The sequence below is a fragment of the Ascaphus truei genome, chromosome 3, assembly GCF_040206685.1.
Source record: "Ascaphus truei isolate aAscTru1 chromosome 3, aAscTru1.hap1, whole genome shotgun sequence".
Classification (NCBI taxonomy): domain Eukaryota; kingdom Metazoa; phylum Chordata; class Amphibia; order Anura; family Ascaphidae; genus Ascaphus; species Ascaphus truei.
In genome coordinates this window covers 139,428,064-139,446,911 of record NC_134485.1, presented here as the reverse complement: position 1 = coordinate 139,446,911, position 18,848 = coordinate 139,428,064, and the positions used below count along the sequence as shown (strand labels likewise).

At 40.9% G+C, this 18,848-nt stretch overlaps 1 protein-coding gene across 2 annotated transcripts in view; it reads left to right on the top strand.

Annotated features, from left to right (window-relative positions):
- Positions 1 to 1,836: 1,836 nt before the first annotated feature.
- The window catches only part of DOC2B (double C2 domain beta), a 1,409,852-nt gene continuing 1,392,840 nt past the window's right edge, over positions 1,837 to 18,848 (top strand). For both annotated transcript variants that reach the window (XM_075589564.1, XM_075589563.1), the window contains exon 1: positions 1,837 to 2,382. In XM_075589564.1, the coding sequence (XP_075445679.1) occupies positions 2,064 to 2,382 (319 nt within the window). In that variant the 5' untranslated portion in view covers positions 1,837 to 2,063. The remainder of the gene's footprint in view (positions 2,383 to 18,848) is intronic.

Here is an 18,848-nt window from a genome sequence, read left to right as displayed (position 1 = left end):
CTATTTTCTGTTATATTCTGGACTTTTAACTGTCTTTCTATTTGCTGCAAAGCCTTATTTAAAGGCTATTTGTGCTGTTATATCAATCTCAGAATTGAGCCCTGTGGCTAATCTCACCGAGTAAACGGAGCCAGCGGTATCCCCGTTTAGGGGAGTGACGTCACCATTGGAGGACATGCGCAACTTCTAATTACAGCTGAGCAGTGAAGCTTCTGCGTCCGAGTACACAGACGGAGTGAGCGGTTCTTGAGATTATCAGCCCCTTTGATGCAGCGATCTGAAAGCATTTTACTGATATGCCCGTTATTTCAGCAACATTGTAAGTAGCCTCTGTTGCTTGCGCAATAATTTTATTAATAAACGTACTTAACCATATTGGTATCTTTTTCATTTATAGGTGCATCTCGTTGTGGAATTCGAATATTAGATTTGTTCACGTATTTATTCTTCAGGTGTTCTATATCCATGCGCCTTTTGTGTTTTTTTGTTCTTTGTATTTTCCTTGGGGTGGTGTACGCCCATTACATTGTGGCAGCACTCATAGACATCATTGCAACACTATTTTAAATCAGTTTTGCACACCTTATACTTTTTCTATAAATTGGGTATGCAAAATCAGAACCTAAAGTACAAGAACATCACATTCCAACCAAAAACAAAGATTTTTATCATCAAAACAAAACAATTATGTCGAACCAAAACCAGAACACCAGGCCAAGTGTGGAGATATCAGTGAAGTTCAAATCTCTGGTTATTTGTTCCCATATTTTTAATTATTTTAAATTTCTCAGTTATATAATTTTAATTCCCTAATTATTTTTTATGATGTGATTCTTATTTTAAGCATTTTCCATGCTTAATTATGCTACCGTATTTTAGCATTTTCCTGCTTATTTTGATTATGTTCCCTAATTTGGTAAAAATCTGAAACCAAACAAAGTGATTTTTGCCAAAAACTGGAATCAAAACGTCGGTCATTTTTTAGAACCAAAACCAGGTCACAAAAAAAAAAACATTTTTTAATTTTTTTTACCAAAATGCAAGTGAGCAGTAGAGCTTATAATCTAATTTTGGTGTGCCAGAGCTCAGGGAGATATATTGTATTGATTTGATCAAGGTTACAAAGGGCCGACACTGGAATGCATACTAGGCTCATCTGCTTCAAAGGCAGTGACAATACCACTGTAATGCTCCTCCCAAGAGCTGAAATAATTAACATAAAATATTAACTCATATAATTGTTGTATACCAATGTATTCACTGACCCTTTAATATAAGCACTTTTTTACATTCAGCTGTTACTTGTTGCAACGTGCTAACAAATAATGTCAGTTTGTGATTTACGTGCACAATTAAGCTCAGCTAATTCATGTTATTTTATATTTAAAAAGAAACAACATTAGAAAAGAGATTAAATCAATCTCTCTGCGTTGAGCACATTTGTTGATATTGCGTCTAAATGTAGCAATGACATACATGGTAGTATTGTTATGTTTTGTATAGAGTAAGAGTTCATTGAAATAGGTTTCAAAAAAATCTTAAATGATTGCAAGAGGAGATGTAGAAAGCAGCAGGAGTTAAAGGCTCGTGTTGCTAAGTTGGTTAAAAACTATGTGTCTCTGATAAGGAGGTCCCTCATTTTGATAGGCAGCACTATTCCTACAGTAATTATGATGCTGGCAGGTTTGATATGTAAGGGGCTGCTGAGTTTATTAAGTGCACCTGACCCATCCTTCATTCCTTTGCTTCCTGTATTTTGCTTGGTTGCTAACAAGTGACATCACCCTGGACACACCTCCTCTGCCTGTCAGTTCTTCTCTCACGCTTTATGCTTAGGCTTAGCAGCAACACAGGGAGGATAAAGACTGTTTGTGGCTGCTGGAGCTACAGGCAATATGCAAAAGGTGTCTGAAACTACACGAGAGAGAGCAACATAGGCTGCTGCAGCACCTGTGACCTTCCTTGTTAAAGAGTCTCTTTGCTTCTTTATGTAGCTAAACTTCAAGAAGCTATTCTCCCTGTGATCCATTCTCTGGTTTGGGTTTCGAGGCAGAATCGCATGCATGACACTCCGAAAAGGAGAGAAAATGACCATAAGCATCCAGGAGCATATGGCCATTGATGTGTGCCCAGGTCCAATCAAGCCAATCAAACAAATCTCTGACTATTTCCCCCGGTTTCCCCGCGGTATCCCTGCAACCGTTAGTCGCAGTAACTCGCTGAAGTCCAATGTGAGCCAGCCCTCTGTTAGCCCTTCTGAAAGTTCCAAGGAGGAAGAGGAGGACGTGGACAAGTTATTTGGGGCGTATGGAGCAGCTTCTACTGCACCTGCTAAGCACGAGGAGGAGGTGGACCTGGATGGGTACGATTCAGACGACTGCAGTAAGTTAGCTGTCCTTGACTTTATCATCTACTTTTATTCTCTCTTTTTATTGTGCGTATATGTTAACATTACAGGGCGATAATGTTGCATATGCTTGTGTGCAACAACATCTGCATGCAGAAGTGAACGGCAAGGTTCTCTGTTCTGTCATAATCTATTGTCATTCATTTTGATTTACAGTATGTGCAATAATGAACTAGTATTTGGACGCTCTTACGGTACTATGATATGTTATGGTATACCATTGCAGCCAATAGAACATTTACTATACCTGTAACCTTCCCATTTGTTCAACAACAAGCATAATAACCTGTAAAGAAATCCATTGGGAAAGGCATTATTGTTTACACTAAAAATGTAATCCAGTTAGGTCCAGTTTGTTTGAAACTTATGTTAATTCATGCCATTTCACCTGCCTTTTTGCCTGTAATACTGTGGGTCAGCAGACTCAGCATTAGATATCAGAATATTTGTCAACGGGGTGTGTAACATCTACGCTGCTTTAAAACAAATAGGATCAATATCTGAAATGTGAATCTATGTATCGCTAATAATTATTACATATTTTACTTGTCTGTTGTTAAAGCGAATAGCAGAGCAAACCCCTGATAAGAACAGCTTAAAAATGTATGAAAGCAGTAGAAAATACATCAGTTGCTGTTGGTGAATTGCATTTTATTACACCAGCATATCTTTATGAAAGATGTTACCTGGCTGACTAAATAATCTCATTTAGTAATTCAAATCACTAAATTACAGCAGTCCTAAACCTGCTGATCAGCTAACGATGCTGTGCAGCTCTGTTCCTTATAGAACAGCTTTCTGCTGTCTATTGTTGTGATGCAGAGCAATATTTCTATGTCGGCAACTGTTGAATACAATTGTAATAGATTCAGTGATATGCAAACACATCTGTGAGGCTGTTATTCAGGGTTAGAAGTGATCCTCAGCTAAAGAATGAGGAAACAGAAGCAGAAAATGAATCCGGGTAGCACTCCTCACATATAGTTCCCTCCAGGACTCAATTTTCCAGTGAAGAGTGTGGCTGGGAGTCAGGACTTCAAGATTGCTAAGGAGCTTTGTTTTGCTTCAAGTCAACCACATATTTGGTACATCTTCCTCCTTTATGCACCTGGGGATTTTGGTCACAAAAATTCCTTGATTATGGTCCCTTTCATTTCCTTACCTTAGTATCTTAAATACATTGGTTCCAACCCAGATCTTTAACTGTGGCACACAGGTTTCATCCCCGATCTCTACCTCAGGAACATGATTATGCAGTCAGCAGCCCATATATTCACTTCAGAACCTCAAGACATTGCTCATGCTACACTCATCTTTTCACCTCAGACACATGATCACGCAGTCTGCACATCATATTTATACACCTCACAATCTTCATTACGCTGTCTGCATCGCACATATTCCCCTTAAGTCCTGCATCAGGCTATAGTACTTCTATACACCCTGACCTGGGCCATTAAAGCTGCAATCTACTTCTTTACTTTATACTTTGGGGATTCAGGTGCATGACACATTACGACTATATATATCTTGTTCTTCCCGTTGTCTCCAGGGTTGTCATCTCAGGATTTTAAACTTGCTCCCAGGGCACCTCAGGAACCTGGCCTTGGATACTATCCACAAGCTTCTTAGCTTAGCATCTTGGCCTTGTTGTAATAACAGCAACACACCAAATGGACTTTTATCTTCACAATCTACCTATCTCCCTGTCTGTACGAGCCGGTGCTGTAATTTGGCTTGCCGAGTCATTCTACCATGCTTAAATATGTTCCTCATGGATGTTGAAATAGATGAAATACACAATGCCCCTTTAGAATAAGTTAGAGTGAAAGTTTATTCATTTGAATAATTAGAGGACCAAACTTTAAATACTGGAAATATAACAATTATTGAAGTAATAGACCAAAAAGTATGTACTGTATTGCAAGTGTGTATGTATGTATGTGTATATGTGTGTACACACTGTATATATACATCACATAATTATGCGTAGCACTCAAACATACATGTGAAGAATATTTTATCTTGCTGATCTATCTATACTGGAACTGTTGATGGTATGTATATAACCCTCCCTGCCCAGCTTCCTAGGGAGGCTACAACGGTGTGGTGTTTATATGGCTACTCCACATGGTTTACCTTAACTCAGGGGCTGGATTCAGCCAGCTGGGCGATGAGGTAGGAAGGTTGTGAAATAATGGGCGCCAGAAACTTTTATAGTACAACTGTCATATATTTGTTTCCCCAACTCAGGGACCGCTGTACACAGTTCTATACAAAGACATACACTAATTCTTCTATTCTATCTGTGCCCATTGTCACGGGAGACCAGGTATTTACACCTTTTTTGCCGGGATCATTCACTGAGCAAAACAAGTTAGTAAAACAAATTGTCATTTATTTTCTTGAAACAGACATACACGCAGTAGATTACAAAATACAGAACAAAACATATTTACTGGGGGTCTGGGCTGAAAAACTAGACTTGCTTAGGTAAAACAGAACATAAAACAACGTCTTTAGGTTGACCGGGATTTGGCCCAAGATGTCCTGTAACTCAAATCGACATGAAGTTCCTGACGCCAACGCTCTCTTTCTTCCAGAGATTCTGAAATCCCTTGATTTAGTCCCAGACGTCCTGGAACTGTTTTCGGCTTGCAATTCTAGCCGCGACCGCTACGTCTTATTCTCAGAATGGCCCCGAAAAGTGGGACTTAGAAAATTTCTGAAGCCAGCTCGCTGCTATTTCTCCAAGAGCATCTTTTGGTCGTTTTAAATTTGCCACTGCTGTTCTGGTGCTTAGATTCTCACCTCCGGATTGGCTGAGGGTTTCTTATAATATTTCAGAGTTCATTCATGAAATACTAGAGTCAATCCGAGCGTGGGAAGACGCCGGGCAAGCATGGATTCAGATTCTTACAAGGGCATGCGCCAACCCTGGCACCTTTGCCACTTGTCAGGCAGAAGCCACCCATGGAGTTAGGCTCTTCAAAGTCTTTGTTGGAGAAAATGGTGGTCCGATGACTTCCATTTTTCCCAGGACATGAGTACTTGAGGCTAACACTGCTGTCCAAGTGGGTTTCACACCTGGCAACCTCTGAGGCTTTCATGTATGGGACCTGAGCAGACTTGATGGCACCAAGCTTCTTAGCCACTTGGTCTCTTGGAACCATGGACCTGGAAGTCCCCAGCTCATATACCGTGCACAAGCATTTATACACTTTAAACATACCTGTTTAATAAAATATGCTTTACACTGTTATATTTTCTAAGTCTGTTGGTTATGAGGGATAGAATGAGAATCTGTTCTTTTATTCCCACTAGCCATATTTCCCACACACTGCAAACCTGACTTAGCTTTTAAAACACCCCTCAACCTTATGTATGTTTGGAGAACCCCCAGAACCCTTATACCAGGTTCTGGGTGACTTGGGCATTAACTGGGCTTCCCCCCTTATATTAGGGACCCCCTTACCATTCCAGAGATACCACACATACCTATGCCCCATTTACCTTTCTGGTTTGTGCTGAAGCAGGGAATCCTAGCGGTGAGTCACGCAAGCATTTTCAAGGCAGGATTTTGACCGGAGCATTGTGCCTATATGTATCCAGGATTCCAACCTGATTCCCGGGTAAATTGTGGGGGTTTCCAGCAACTCTGGACCCTGACTACCTACGGCGCAATCTGAGAAGACTTTCTCCGCAAACCCCACCGTGAAACTCATAGTCTAGCAATCTCTGCTTGCTGACACACCTGGAAAGGTAAAACACAAAACATTCTTTGTCACATAATTTTACACAATACATTGACAAACACTCCCGAACCCCAATACATGGATCAGGACCAAGTGGGCTTAACCTTTATTGTGGGCCTGGTTACCACCTCACCATCACACACATTCTTAACACTTAGAGGGAAGTACTCTGACTTAGTTGCTTAGGTAGTTGTGGGATTCGCCCCCCCCCCCCCCGCCCCTTATCCCTCCAGAACCTTTAAGTAGCTATCCGGCTATTCGGGGTCCCTATTGGAAATCCTGATGGGTCGCTTATTGCTTGATTCAGTACCTTGCTGTCTTGCTTTGGGAACTGCCACTTCCACACACACTGAGGAATGTTAACTCTGATCTGTGGTTAGAGCTGAAGAGAAGGCACCAGAGAGCCTTCTTTCCTGAGGCCCTCTGTGATGTGCAGTTTTCCTTTTACTAAACTGTACAGGTCTCCATTCCATCTTTAGGGGTTCCTTACTTAAGGATGTTGTAGAGAAGGACAGTACCCTTATCTGCAAAATAATAAACAGGAGGGGCTGGTCTATGCCATTACTTTACTGACATTGCTTACCTATGCTCCCCGAGGCATTGCTCCTCCGGACCTCAAGTAACTTAAACTTCCAGAATAGTCCCTCCCCCTTAAATACCTCTGTGAGAAGTATACTGTTGATCCCCATAGAAACCGGGCACAGCATGCACCCGTATTTCTGTTTCTCGTAGCCCTTTAGGAGGGTATATATATATATATATATAGATATATATCTATATATATATATATATATATATATATATATATATATATATCCTTATGGGACAAACACCCTACTTACTGTTTTATGTGAGTGCCATCTGGTTCTTCAAAAAAAAAAAAAAAAATATATATATATATATATATATATATATCAGTTCCAGTGTAGGTAGATCTGCAAGATTAAATATTCTTTATATTTTATGGATTGCACAGGGAGAGATTTTTTTTCTTCTTTACTTTGGTACGATATTGTTTTGATGTATCTATATATTGCAAAGATAATTTGCTTAATTCCCATGATGCATTCAGCATCAATAAACAACATCAACCAGTATGCTTTACCAGATGTCTGTGGGAGAACACGGCTACACGGCTGTATATGTTAGATGAGTATATCACTAATGCTTACAATGATGACATGGTTGAGTAGATGGCAAGATTTGTACTTGTATGTCATGGATCTGTTATTACCAAGGGCCTCTTAACACCTGAGCCACTTCTACAGTTTGCAGATGAAAGCACATATACTGTATTCTCTTTTCAGTTACATTGCCCATAAAAAAAATTTCTTCCCATACACCAAAGAAAGGCATGTAATCTCTTTGATGCATTCGGACTAGTGTTTTTGTTTCAAAATGCTGTTTTTGCCTTGTTATATATGCTCCTTTTATTATATACTTACCCAATTTATGGATCAAAAGTTATATGCTTCTTAAATCAGGGATTTAAGCTTTCAGATGAAAGAAAAAAAATGTAATGGGCAGGAACTCTAATAACAAAATGTGAATTTATTAGATCAAAGTTTCGGCTATGTCTAAAGTCTTTCTCAAGAGCAATGTGATATGCAGCGGATTATAGCTCCACAACAACAGGCAGTGACTCTGACTTCAATGATACACAGACTACACACACAACCCCACGCCAAGATTTTTTCTAGAACAGGGGCCAAATAACTGCATGCAAGACTGGACCTTAGAAAGGGCCGCCACAAACACAAGGTCTCAGCACCCAAAACCATAGTGTATAATTTATCTTATGCGCTTAAAGGTTCAGAACTATCTTTACTACAAAAATATTTATCAATAACCCAGTCATTTACACAAACATAATTTGAAACAGAGATAGAACTTTTCAAGATGCACCACAGCTTTATATTTCTACAAGTCTAAACGGGCTGAAAATATTGACAAGCCTAGCCCCTTTAAGTCAAGAAATAACTTTGACCCTATCAATACTCATCCCTCCATCGCTATCTTTCAGAGCATTGTGAACAGGGAGATTAGAGAACTATATAAATACCCTCCATATACACCACCTAACATTTCAGAGACAGAATGATGAGCCATCAAAGATCTTAAAGGCAATAAGGCGCTAATTCGGCAAGCAGATAGGGGAGGGGCAATTGTTGTGCTTAATTATTCTGACTGTAGGTCTGAAATCCTGTCCCAATTACAGGACACAAAGTATTATAAAGCATTAACACATGACCCCACCATTCAGTTTAAAAATGAGATTGACTCAATTCTTCAACTAAGGTTTACCAATGGCTGGATAAAAGAAATTACCATTACATTTCTTACACAGGAACAGCCAGTCAGACATATAATTTACAGATGACCTAAAATCCAGAAAAAGGTTACTCCATCTCCTCTACGGCTGCTCCTCTGATTATCTCCTCCTGCCAAAGGGAGGGAGGGGGAGGGGGAGGGATTATTTATATAGCGCCAAAAGTATACTCAGCGCTTCACAAAGAATACAGTACAGGCGAATTATAATAATACAATAAGTGCTGCAAAATCAGACAATAGGAAAGGAAATCCCTGCCCCCAAGACCTTAGAATCTAAGGTTTGAGGGGAACACACACAGACAGTAGGTGAGGGAATAAGTGCTGTAGATGGCAGTTGGAGAATGTGTGGGTGTATAGTGCTCAAATATAGATGTTTATTATGCCAAATATTCAGGTTCATATGAAGACGCGTTTCATCCCATAGATACTTTATCAAGGTGTGATTGATAAACCTTGATAACCTTGATAAAGTCCCTATGGGATGAAATGCGTTGGTGCGTTAGCTCTCTCTTCATCACTGTATACAGATTAAATACCCTTTAACTTTTTATATAGAGTTGCCCTGAATTTATTTCTTCTTCACGGATGGATCCTGTGCTGTGCTCCTTTGCCTCACCATTTCTGTATGCTGTAGATGGCAGTGCTTGGTCACAATGGGTGGTAGGAATGACTTAGTGTTTGACAGTAACCATGAGTGCAGACTATTGGGTTGCTTGATTTTGTGGGGCAAGTTTTAAGGTTAGTCAAATAACTTAAGGGTTAACACACTTTACAGGGGTGAGGGGAACTTCTGGTGAGGGGGAGCTTATGAGGAGGGGGAGAGCTGGTGAGGAGGATAATGATGAGGATGATGATGATGAGGAGGAGTGAGACCTGGTGAGGTGAAGCTGATGAGGAAGGGAGAGAGCTGGTGATGGGGAGCTGCTGGTGAGGGGGAGCTAATGAGGAGGAGGGGGAGAGCTGGTGATTGGGAGCTATTGAGGAGGGGGAAGCTGATGAGGAGGGGGGAGAGCTGGTGAGGGGGAGCTGATGATTGGGGGGAGAGCTTGTGATGGGGAGCTGATGATGAGTGGGGAGAGCTAGTGAGGGGGAGCTGATGAGGAGGAGGGGGAGAGCTGGTGAGGGTTAGCTGATGATGAGGGGGAGTGCTGGTGAGTGGGGGCTGATGAGGGGGAGAGCTGTTGAGGGGAGCTGATGATGAGGATGGGGATAGCTGGTGAGGGGGAGCTGATGATATGTGGGGGGAGATGATGAGGGGGGAGAGCTGGTGAGGGGGAGCTAATGAGGAGGGGGAAAGCTGGTGAGGGGGAATTAATGAGGAGGGGGAGAGCTGGTAAGGGAATGTCAAGGTAGCTCAAGCTTATTAAGGCTTTTAATTACCGGCATCATTGATTGAGCAAGCAGAGAGATAAAAATAAATTGTGTTTATTCACCTAACGAACGTACACAACTATGTTACACAAAAATACAGTAAAAAGACACACTTACTTTGGAAACTGGGATAACAAAACTAATCTTTCCTAATTGCAAACACACAGCAAAATATTCCAGGCTACTTTTCCTTCCTGTAGACTCTTGCTGTTGAATTCTAGTCACATCCTCTGAGAAATTTAGATGATTTACTCAGAGCTGGAACTTCTCAAATGGGACTGAATCTCAGGTGAATCACACAAGATGGAACTGATGGACTCATGAAAAACTTGGATAGATCTGATGAATCTTAGATGAATCTCACTCTCTGACTGACTGCATAACTTTTTAAAAACTACCAAAAGTCCATCCTGTCAGTCTGCAGCGAATCACTGTATGGGAATTTTCTCCCTGGCCAATGGGCATGCTCCGCCAGTTACACAGGTAGCCTGGCAGAAGCTTCAGAACAGTGACTGAGCATGTGCAACAAAACTGTCATCTTCCCCCTCCCACTGACCACTTGCCACTTACCATATGCCCTCCTGATTTCATGATGAATGCCGCTCAGTCTAGCTAGGCCAAATGGACCCTTGAAGTGAGGATAACCGTGTTCCAATTAGCCTTTCCTGCTAACACCTCTGTGAATACCACTAGGACAAATGTCCCTTTGAAGCTATTAGTCATAAGCCCCTGCTGGGACTTTAAAACCTAACTTACACTGTTTTATTCTTGCATGAATTAAACATTTTCCTTACACCCTCAATAAACTCTCAGCCGCATAGGCACCGAGCCTGCTAGCCATGATTTCTAAATCCCACAGTTCACCTACAGAGCATCAACATATATACACATTAAACTATACCCATGTAATATAATATATTGTGGCCTGACTTATGTGTGGTAAAATATACACATTCTGCTGCTACAATGTGTTACAGTTATTTGATGCAGGAAATAGAGTGTAACCTAAACGTTTCCCCTTACACTCGCCTTCATCTCTTACACACAGCAACTGGATCTTTAAACATATTTCAAACCACTACAAACCTAAACCTCTTATTTTAATAAAACCACCCTCAGTCTTATACCTGCCTGAAGTGTGGGGATATACATTAACCCCATGTGTCACATTTTTACCTTTTCCTGCTCTGTGCTGAAGCAGGGCGTCCTAGTGGTGAGTCGCAACAATGGTTTCAGGATGGGGGTCTGCCTGGATCACTGGGCTTACATGTATCCGAGAATCTCACTTGATTCCCATATACATTTCTGGGGTAACTAATAACTTGAGAACCCCGATACCTAGCCACAATCTGTAACAACTTTCTTCGGCAAACCCACCCTGAAACTTACCTCCTGAAAATCTCCCGGTCCCAGCCCCTCTGGAAAAGGTAAAAACACAAAAATGGCAGTTGTCTAATTTTTTGCACACAGTCACATTAATGCATACACAATGCTGACACTCTAGGACCCCAAAACATGGGTCCGGGGTAACCAAGCGGCTTGACCTTTATTATAAGCCTGGTTAACTCTGTCACCGCCACAGGGAGCTAATGATGAGGGGGAGCTGATGAGGAGGGGGGAGAGCTGGTGAGTGGGAGATGATGATGAGGGGAGAGAGCAAGTGAGGGGGTACTGATAATGATGAGGGGGGAGAGCTGATGATAAGGGGAAGAGCTGGTGGGGGGAGCTGATGATGAGGGGAGCTGATGATGAGGGAAGAGAGCTAGTGAGGGGTACTGATGAAGATGAGGGGGAGAGATGGCGAGGGGGAGCTGATGAGGAGGGAGAGAGATGGTGAGGGGAAGCTGATGCTGAGGAGGGGACAGCTGGTGAGGGGAAGCTGATACTGAGAGTGGGGAGAGCTGGTGAGGGGGTGCTGATGATGATGATGAGGAGTGGGGAGAGCTTGTGAGGGGGAGCTGATGATTATGAGAAGTAGGGGGAGCTAATGAGTAGGGGGAGAGCTGGTGAGGGGGAGCTGGTGAGGAGGGGGAGAGCTGATGATGAGGAGGGGGGCTGATGAGGAGGGGGAGAGCTGGTGAGGGTGAGCTGATAATAATGAGGGGGGAGAGCTGGTGAGTGGGAGATGATTATGAGGGGAGAGAGCTAGGGAGGGGTACTGATGAGGATGAGGGCGGAGAGCTGATGATGAGGAGAGGGGCTGATGAGGAGGCTGGTGAGGGTGAGCTGATGATGATGAGGATGATGATGATGAGGGGGAGAGCTGATGAGGTGGAGGGGAGCTGAAGAGGTAGAGGGGGAGCTGATGAGGTGGAGGAGGAGGCAGAGCTGGTGACAGGGAGATGATGATTAGAGAGAGGATCAGGGAGAGGATGGTGGAGGGAGAAACACATTACAGTCAGTATTAATATTAATGGGGTCCTGATTTTTTTTTTTTTGCCCTGGAGCCCACACATGTCTAGCTACGCCACTGCCTGTGTTACTTCTCTGCCTAGTTATATCAAACATATTACCACATTTCTCAATAGACTTACAAACATTGGACCTATTCTATCTAGTGCCTGGCTGGTTACAATGGATATTTCAAGTTTATATACCTACATTCCACATGACGAAGATTTGAAATCTGTCTGTGAACTCATCACAGATGATCCACTATACACTGGCCCCCCTGATTACCTGCTTCTTTTGATTCATATAATTCTACACAAGAACTATTTTGAATTTGAGTGTACAGATGCAACAGCCGTTATTGAAACACTTCATGCGGTGTATACCTCGGAATACCCATGTCATGGCGCGGGATTTCTTCCAACCATACCGCCTTAAGACGCGAGTGCAGGCAATGGCATTTTAGTGTTCTGGCTTTTAAACACCTGAAATTGACACAGTCGCACAGTACTGTACACATTACAATTCATTCATTTCATTTAATTAATCACAATCCATGAAATTCAAACAAAGCAACTGCGATAAACACGTGTGCCTGGGGCGATTGGCCACGTTCATGCCGCGTGGAGTACAGCAGCGCAGACGAAACCGGAACCATGATTTGTTAAAATAACGTCTACTGCAGCTGCAGTTTCTTCCTTAGATGTCAGGTACAGCTATGGGCTCTAATCTATGAGAATACCACCGTGGCTGAGCATACAGAAAGGATAATCGGATAATCAATGCCTGTGGAAGTGGAACCTCCGTTCAGCATCTCCTTCAGACCCCGAGTGGTCACAATACCTTGTTTGTCTGTGAGCATAAGTGTATTTCCACTGCTGTACCAGTCCTTTTTTACATATAACAGCTACAGTATATTTGCACTATGTTTTTTATTTCTCTTTCCTATCTATATACTACGTGAGCCTGCATTTCATCAGAGAATATATCACAAACCTGTTTGGAGTCCACATGTGTTGGAAAAATGCTTGATTTTTTTTCTCACACTACGTGAGTGGGAAAGTTATAGTCTGTTGGAGCATTTCATTATATTGATTTAGCTGTATGACGCTATTGTGTGTATATTTTTCCTATTTTTTTATATGTACCTTGAGTCAAGATTGCGCTTTGGACTGTTGCTGCTCTGTATCATGGATATTGGGAAACATCCTTTTATAATTATAATAAAAGCTGCATCTTCTCTAAGGTTGTTTGGATACTAAGTAGTATTTCACTTTTAAGTGTATTATTTTATTAACCACTTGTCCTTATTTGTTCACACATTTTTCCCCCCTTTGTAATATTATTAGCAATTATTTAATATTTACATTTTCACAGTTTTTTTTATACAGTATATTCTTTCACTTTAGTGTTTATTTGGCACTTGTTGTGTTGCTTTTGTACCACTGCAATGAGAACGTTTCTCGATACATGAACAGTGTGTACCCTAAGGGCTTGGACACAATCATGTTTTCTCCCAACAAGATAATACCTATGTGATTTGAGCATACGGTTGTCTCCACATTGACTCTGATTAGTCTGCGTCCACAGAGCGAGCGACGGTGCGTGCGGAGTGAACAAAATGCAGCAGCTCTATAGGGCCGGCCATAGTGAGCGCGAGCGATGAACAACCACGTGGCAGAATTTTGAGCCGACAATTTTTTTTTTTAAATTGACGCATGACGGCCGGGTCACGTGAGCGGTTCAGAGAATGCGAGTGAACCAGCCTCGTGACATCATGGACACGCCTTCGCCAAGGCCTCCCAATCGTGAGTGAGTCCACAGATCACTTGGGCGACAGGTGTCGCATGCCCACCATATCCGAAGCCTTAAATTTCACCGCGGAAAGTTTGGTGCTTGTAACTCCTCTCTTCCAGCGCTGCACCCACTTGACTGTAACTTCTGGGTTTAAGGATTTATCTTTGTGTAACCCTAACAGCCATAGCACTACCTATGACCAGGACAGGTTGAGGAATTCCCATTTTTACCATACCCCCTGTTGTGACTCTACACACCTAGATGTATCAGCTATGGGAGCTGTATTATACCTGTTGTGCATTACAATAATCAATTGGGTATTAACCCACTCTTGTATTGTGTTACTATCGCCCCACGATTATTTGTTTATAAAATATTTTACCAGGAATAATAAATTGAGACAGCTCTCATTTTCAAGTATGTCCTATGCAAAGAGTTATAATTACTTACAGTACATGGTTACAAATACATTGTTACAATGAGTAAAAAGGGTTATACAGTACATTATATACAAGACATTGTATGCACAGTTAAAGATAATATATTTTATAGGCGTATATAACAGTTACAGGCCAGATTAAAATGTGAGACAGCTTTAGTTATGAAAGAACTTAGACTGGTGGTAGAAGTGAGAATAGACTGTTCCAGATGTGGGGTGTATGGTAAGAGAAGGAGGAGTGGCCGGATACTTTGTTGAACCTTGGGACCATGAACAGTCTTTTGGAGTCAGATCACAGATGATAAGTGGTGCATGTGGTAGCGGTGAGGAGCTTGTTCAGATAGACAGGTAGCTGGCTCATAAAGAATTTAAAGGCAAGACAGGAGAGATTAACTTTACGCCTAGACTCAAGTGATGCCCAATCTAGTTCTTTGAGCATTTCTCAGTGATGTGCTTTGTAATTGCATTGGAGGACAAGGTGGCATATTGAGTTGTAGAGGGTATCACGTTTTCCAAGGTGAGCTTGGGATGCCGTGCCATATACTATGTCCCCATAGTCTATAATTGGCATCGGCATCTGCTGTGCGATGCGCTTTCTGACCAGCAGATTTAGGGAGGATTTGTTCCTATATAGTACACCTAGTTTGGCATAGGTTTTGGATGTCAGGGTATCAATGTGCAACCCACATATTAAATGGGAATCAAACCATATGCCCAAATATCTGAAACTAGTAACAGGGGCTAGGATAGTATTAGAGTTGGTTCTAATCTGTAGCTCCTTAATTGGAAACTTTTAGCAATGTAGCCTTGGTCCCAAATATCATTGTTACAGTCTTGTCAGTGTTTAGAAACAGTTTGTTTTGGGAAATCCAATTTTCCAGTCTCAAAAAGTCAGATTGAAATATGTGTCCAAGGTCAGAGAAGTGAAGGCTGTGTGCCTATAAGATTATGTCATCCACATACAGTTGTATTGATGCTCACTTACAAGCTGTAGGAAGATCATTAATGAATACTGAGAATAGTAGGGGCCCCAAAACAGAGCCTTGCGGGACACCACAGTGATATCCAAAGGGTTGGAGTTAGTGCCAGAGAGAGACACATGTCCCAGTTCCATTCCACACTGGATCTCATTGCAAACTTTTAAGACGGTAGTTATTTTGGAGTGTTTGGGGCGAAAACCAGATTGAAATTGGCAAGGAAAATTTGTCTTGGTTCATTCTTGTTTATCCATACAGTCAGGTGACTCCATTCATTTATTGCCGACATTTTTTTACTCCCCAAGGGAATGTTAGAGAATTATCTACTCATTTAAGGAAAGTCAGAGACAGTCCTGTTTTGGTTTGGTCCCTATTCGGAAGTACTATACTTGCACCCTTTTTGACTATGCCCAGGATTGTTATGCTTTACCCTTATGGCTGGGTCCCAACCTGTGAGACTTGCTTGCACTATGAGCTCACAGGTCAGACTCAGATGGAGCTGGTGCCTCGACCTCTTGGGGATGTACTGACACAGTGATGTGGCAACTAGCCTTACAGCTTGCTTTATGGCTTAAATAGTCCAATTTTTCTCTCCTCTGCGGTTTTCTCTACTTTGCCCCTTCCTCTGCTTTACTTTGCTTCCTGTCACATTGGGGACCAAGCATGCATTAGACAGTAAAAGCTCCACAGATGTTAGACCCCAAGTTCTACTAAAGGATGATGACTCAACTTGAATGGACCCAATTTGGAACATTGCTGTTTTTCATTTGCCCTGCAGCAGCGACACTCAGCTGCTGGACTAGATTTAGATATCTTTGAGAGACTTTGTTTCGTGAACTTTCCTTATGCAGCATTGAAAACTGATTGGTATTGATTATTTGTGTTTTACAGTTTGGGTATCGTTGAGAGACTCATCATTATTTATGCAGAACTGTAAACTTATTGTGACTGTTTATTTGAGTGCAACCAGCACATGTTTCTCCAAAATTGAATGCTGCTACAAAGTCTTGCGATTTAGTGTATTCACATTCCGCTACGATATATATATATATATGTATATATGTGTTATTGACAGACATGGGCCTCTGATAACATCTTGGTGTATTTTGCTGTCAATATTTGTACTGTGGGAATTGTTCAATCCCTTTTTGCATTATGGGCCCCACTCCCACTCCACATCACAGAAGAATCGCCTAGGTTTTTTGGCGCCAGATCATTCTGATCACAGGATGAGGAGCAGGATATATTAGGTTTAGCTTGTCTTTTGTTTGCTGTTGAGTTAATAAATTCACATTTTTGTTAATGGAGTGTCTGTCCTTTTTTGCTCTTTGTATCATTATCCAGATGGTATGCACCCAGATTTAGACCACTGCTTTTTGGGTTAGTGCCCACTTTTGTTTTATATATATATATAGCATCAAAGTAGTAGAAACAATTTATTACTACTTAAAAATTGAGCTTGTGTTACTTCTTAGCATATTGTTTAGCTAGGAAACCTTCTATACATGTTCAGTTCATTCTACCTCATCCTTTGCTGCAGGGTTAACTCAGTCTGTAGACATTATGGATCACTTATGTACAGTAGTGCTTAATTGGGGACCATTTGAGGTCATTTCAAACATGCATTAGTGGTTTACTTTTTCTTTTAACTGCTGGACTGTGACCTGCTTATCTTTTTATTTCAGGGGAATATTTATTTGCACTAATTTCAATGTATATTGTATGTAATAACCTCCACCCCCTAAAGAATCTCCATCAAACCAATTAAAATATTATTAACGTTATACCCTGATTAATGCCCTATGTGAGATGGGTTGATTATGCCAACCCATTCCCTTGTGTCTTTGTTGAGAATATATGACAATATAAAAGGCTGTTTAGCCCAAGGTGTTAAGTGGGTATGAAAACAGAAACTAACTCACCCCACAACTCAAACATGCAATATATGAAAGTTTTTTTTTTTTTTTAACTACGTTTTCTTTTTTCAGACTCATCTTTATTGCCACACTAATATGGGCCTGGGTACACATGACATTAATGGTGACATTGGGAAATTCACACGCAGTAGATAACATTTTAGCATTTAGCAATTGTTTAGCATTATTTAAAATAAAAAAAAGCTTGGAATCCCTCTTTGCTTTCCAAATCAGGAACAATGTTACAGACTTGCAGTGTTAACCTTTTTATGTTTATTTCTTAAGACGGGGACCGCTAATACACTTTAAACTAACAACCTACCTAATTTTGTGTAATAGTCAAATATATTTTATTAAATAAATCCATGCCCTTATTTCCAATTATTGAACAAGTAAAAAACTGTGTATCTAGTGCTAATCCTGGTATTCTCTCAGGAGCTGTCCTCCCTCATAAATGTGTTAGTGTCATATAATCCTGATGTGTAGTGCATACTGTATTAAACCACCTTATCATGAAGCTAATGATTATGTGAGCCTAATTTGGTCTGTTTGCTGCACTAATTACAGGCGCAACTTTTTTTTTTTGGACGACATTGTTTACGCATGATAGGAAGTTCACCTTGTTTCAGTGCAGTTACCATATATACACACTCATAATATTTAAGGGTCTATGTGATCTCAGTGCTCAAAACAAATCAGTTGTTGTCATTATCTTTTAGATGTTTTGTACATTGTCATCCTTGCTTTAGTAGCCTGAATTAATAGCATCAAAGTCAATTAAGGTGGTTTCTACAAGACCAGCTGGTGGTTTTTTTTTTTTTAATATAAAAGAGTTGGGCTTTTAAAGAGCCTCTTGCAGTATAGCAGGTGGCACTCTCTCAGTTGGAGGTTGTTTACCAGATGTGGTTGTTTTTCAGGACAAACATAGGTACAGTATATTGTTTGCTATATCTGGTCAGCATTTGTAACAAAGGGAAATATTAGAATTCAGTGGAAAATAAGCATGTGACAAGGCATTACATGCTATGGTGTTGTCCTTAAATACAAAAGGCCAAATTGTTAAACAAGGAAACAAAGTCGGTAAGATCTAATAAATATACAGTGCCCTTCTAACCTAATTGTATGTTGTTTATGAGAAACAAATAAAACTGTAGCTCAGTACCACTTAGCGCCGTCCTACTTTGATCACTACAGCAATGTAATCATTCCACAAATTCAAACCCTCAAATTAAAAATAAAGCCCACTTTTAAAAGTTCATATACAATGGCTAGGTTTATACAGACAAAGTATTCCTTTGAAAAATAACTTGCAGTATTTGTTTATTTATGCCATAGTCCCTTATTTTAAGTTGCATATCAAGTGAATAAAAAAAACTATAAGATAAAAAGGCAAAAACTATCTGACATGTTTCAGTGACTACCAGTCATATGGGTTTTAGCCCCCATAATTCAGAGTAAATGATA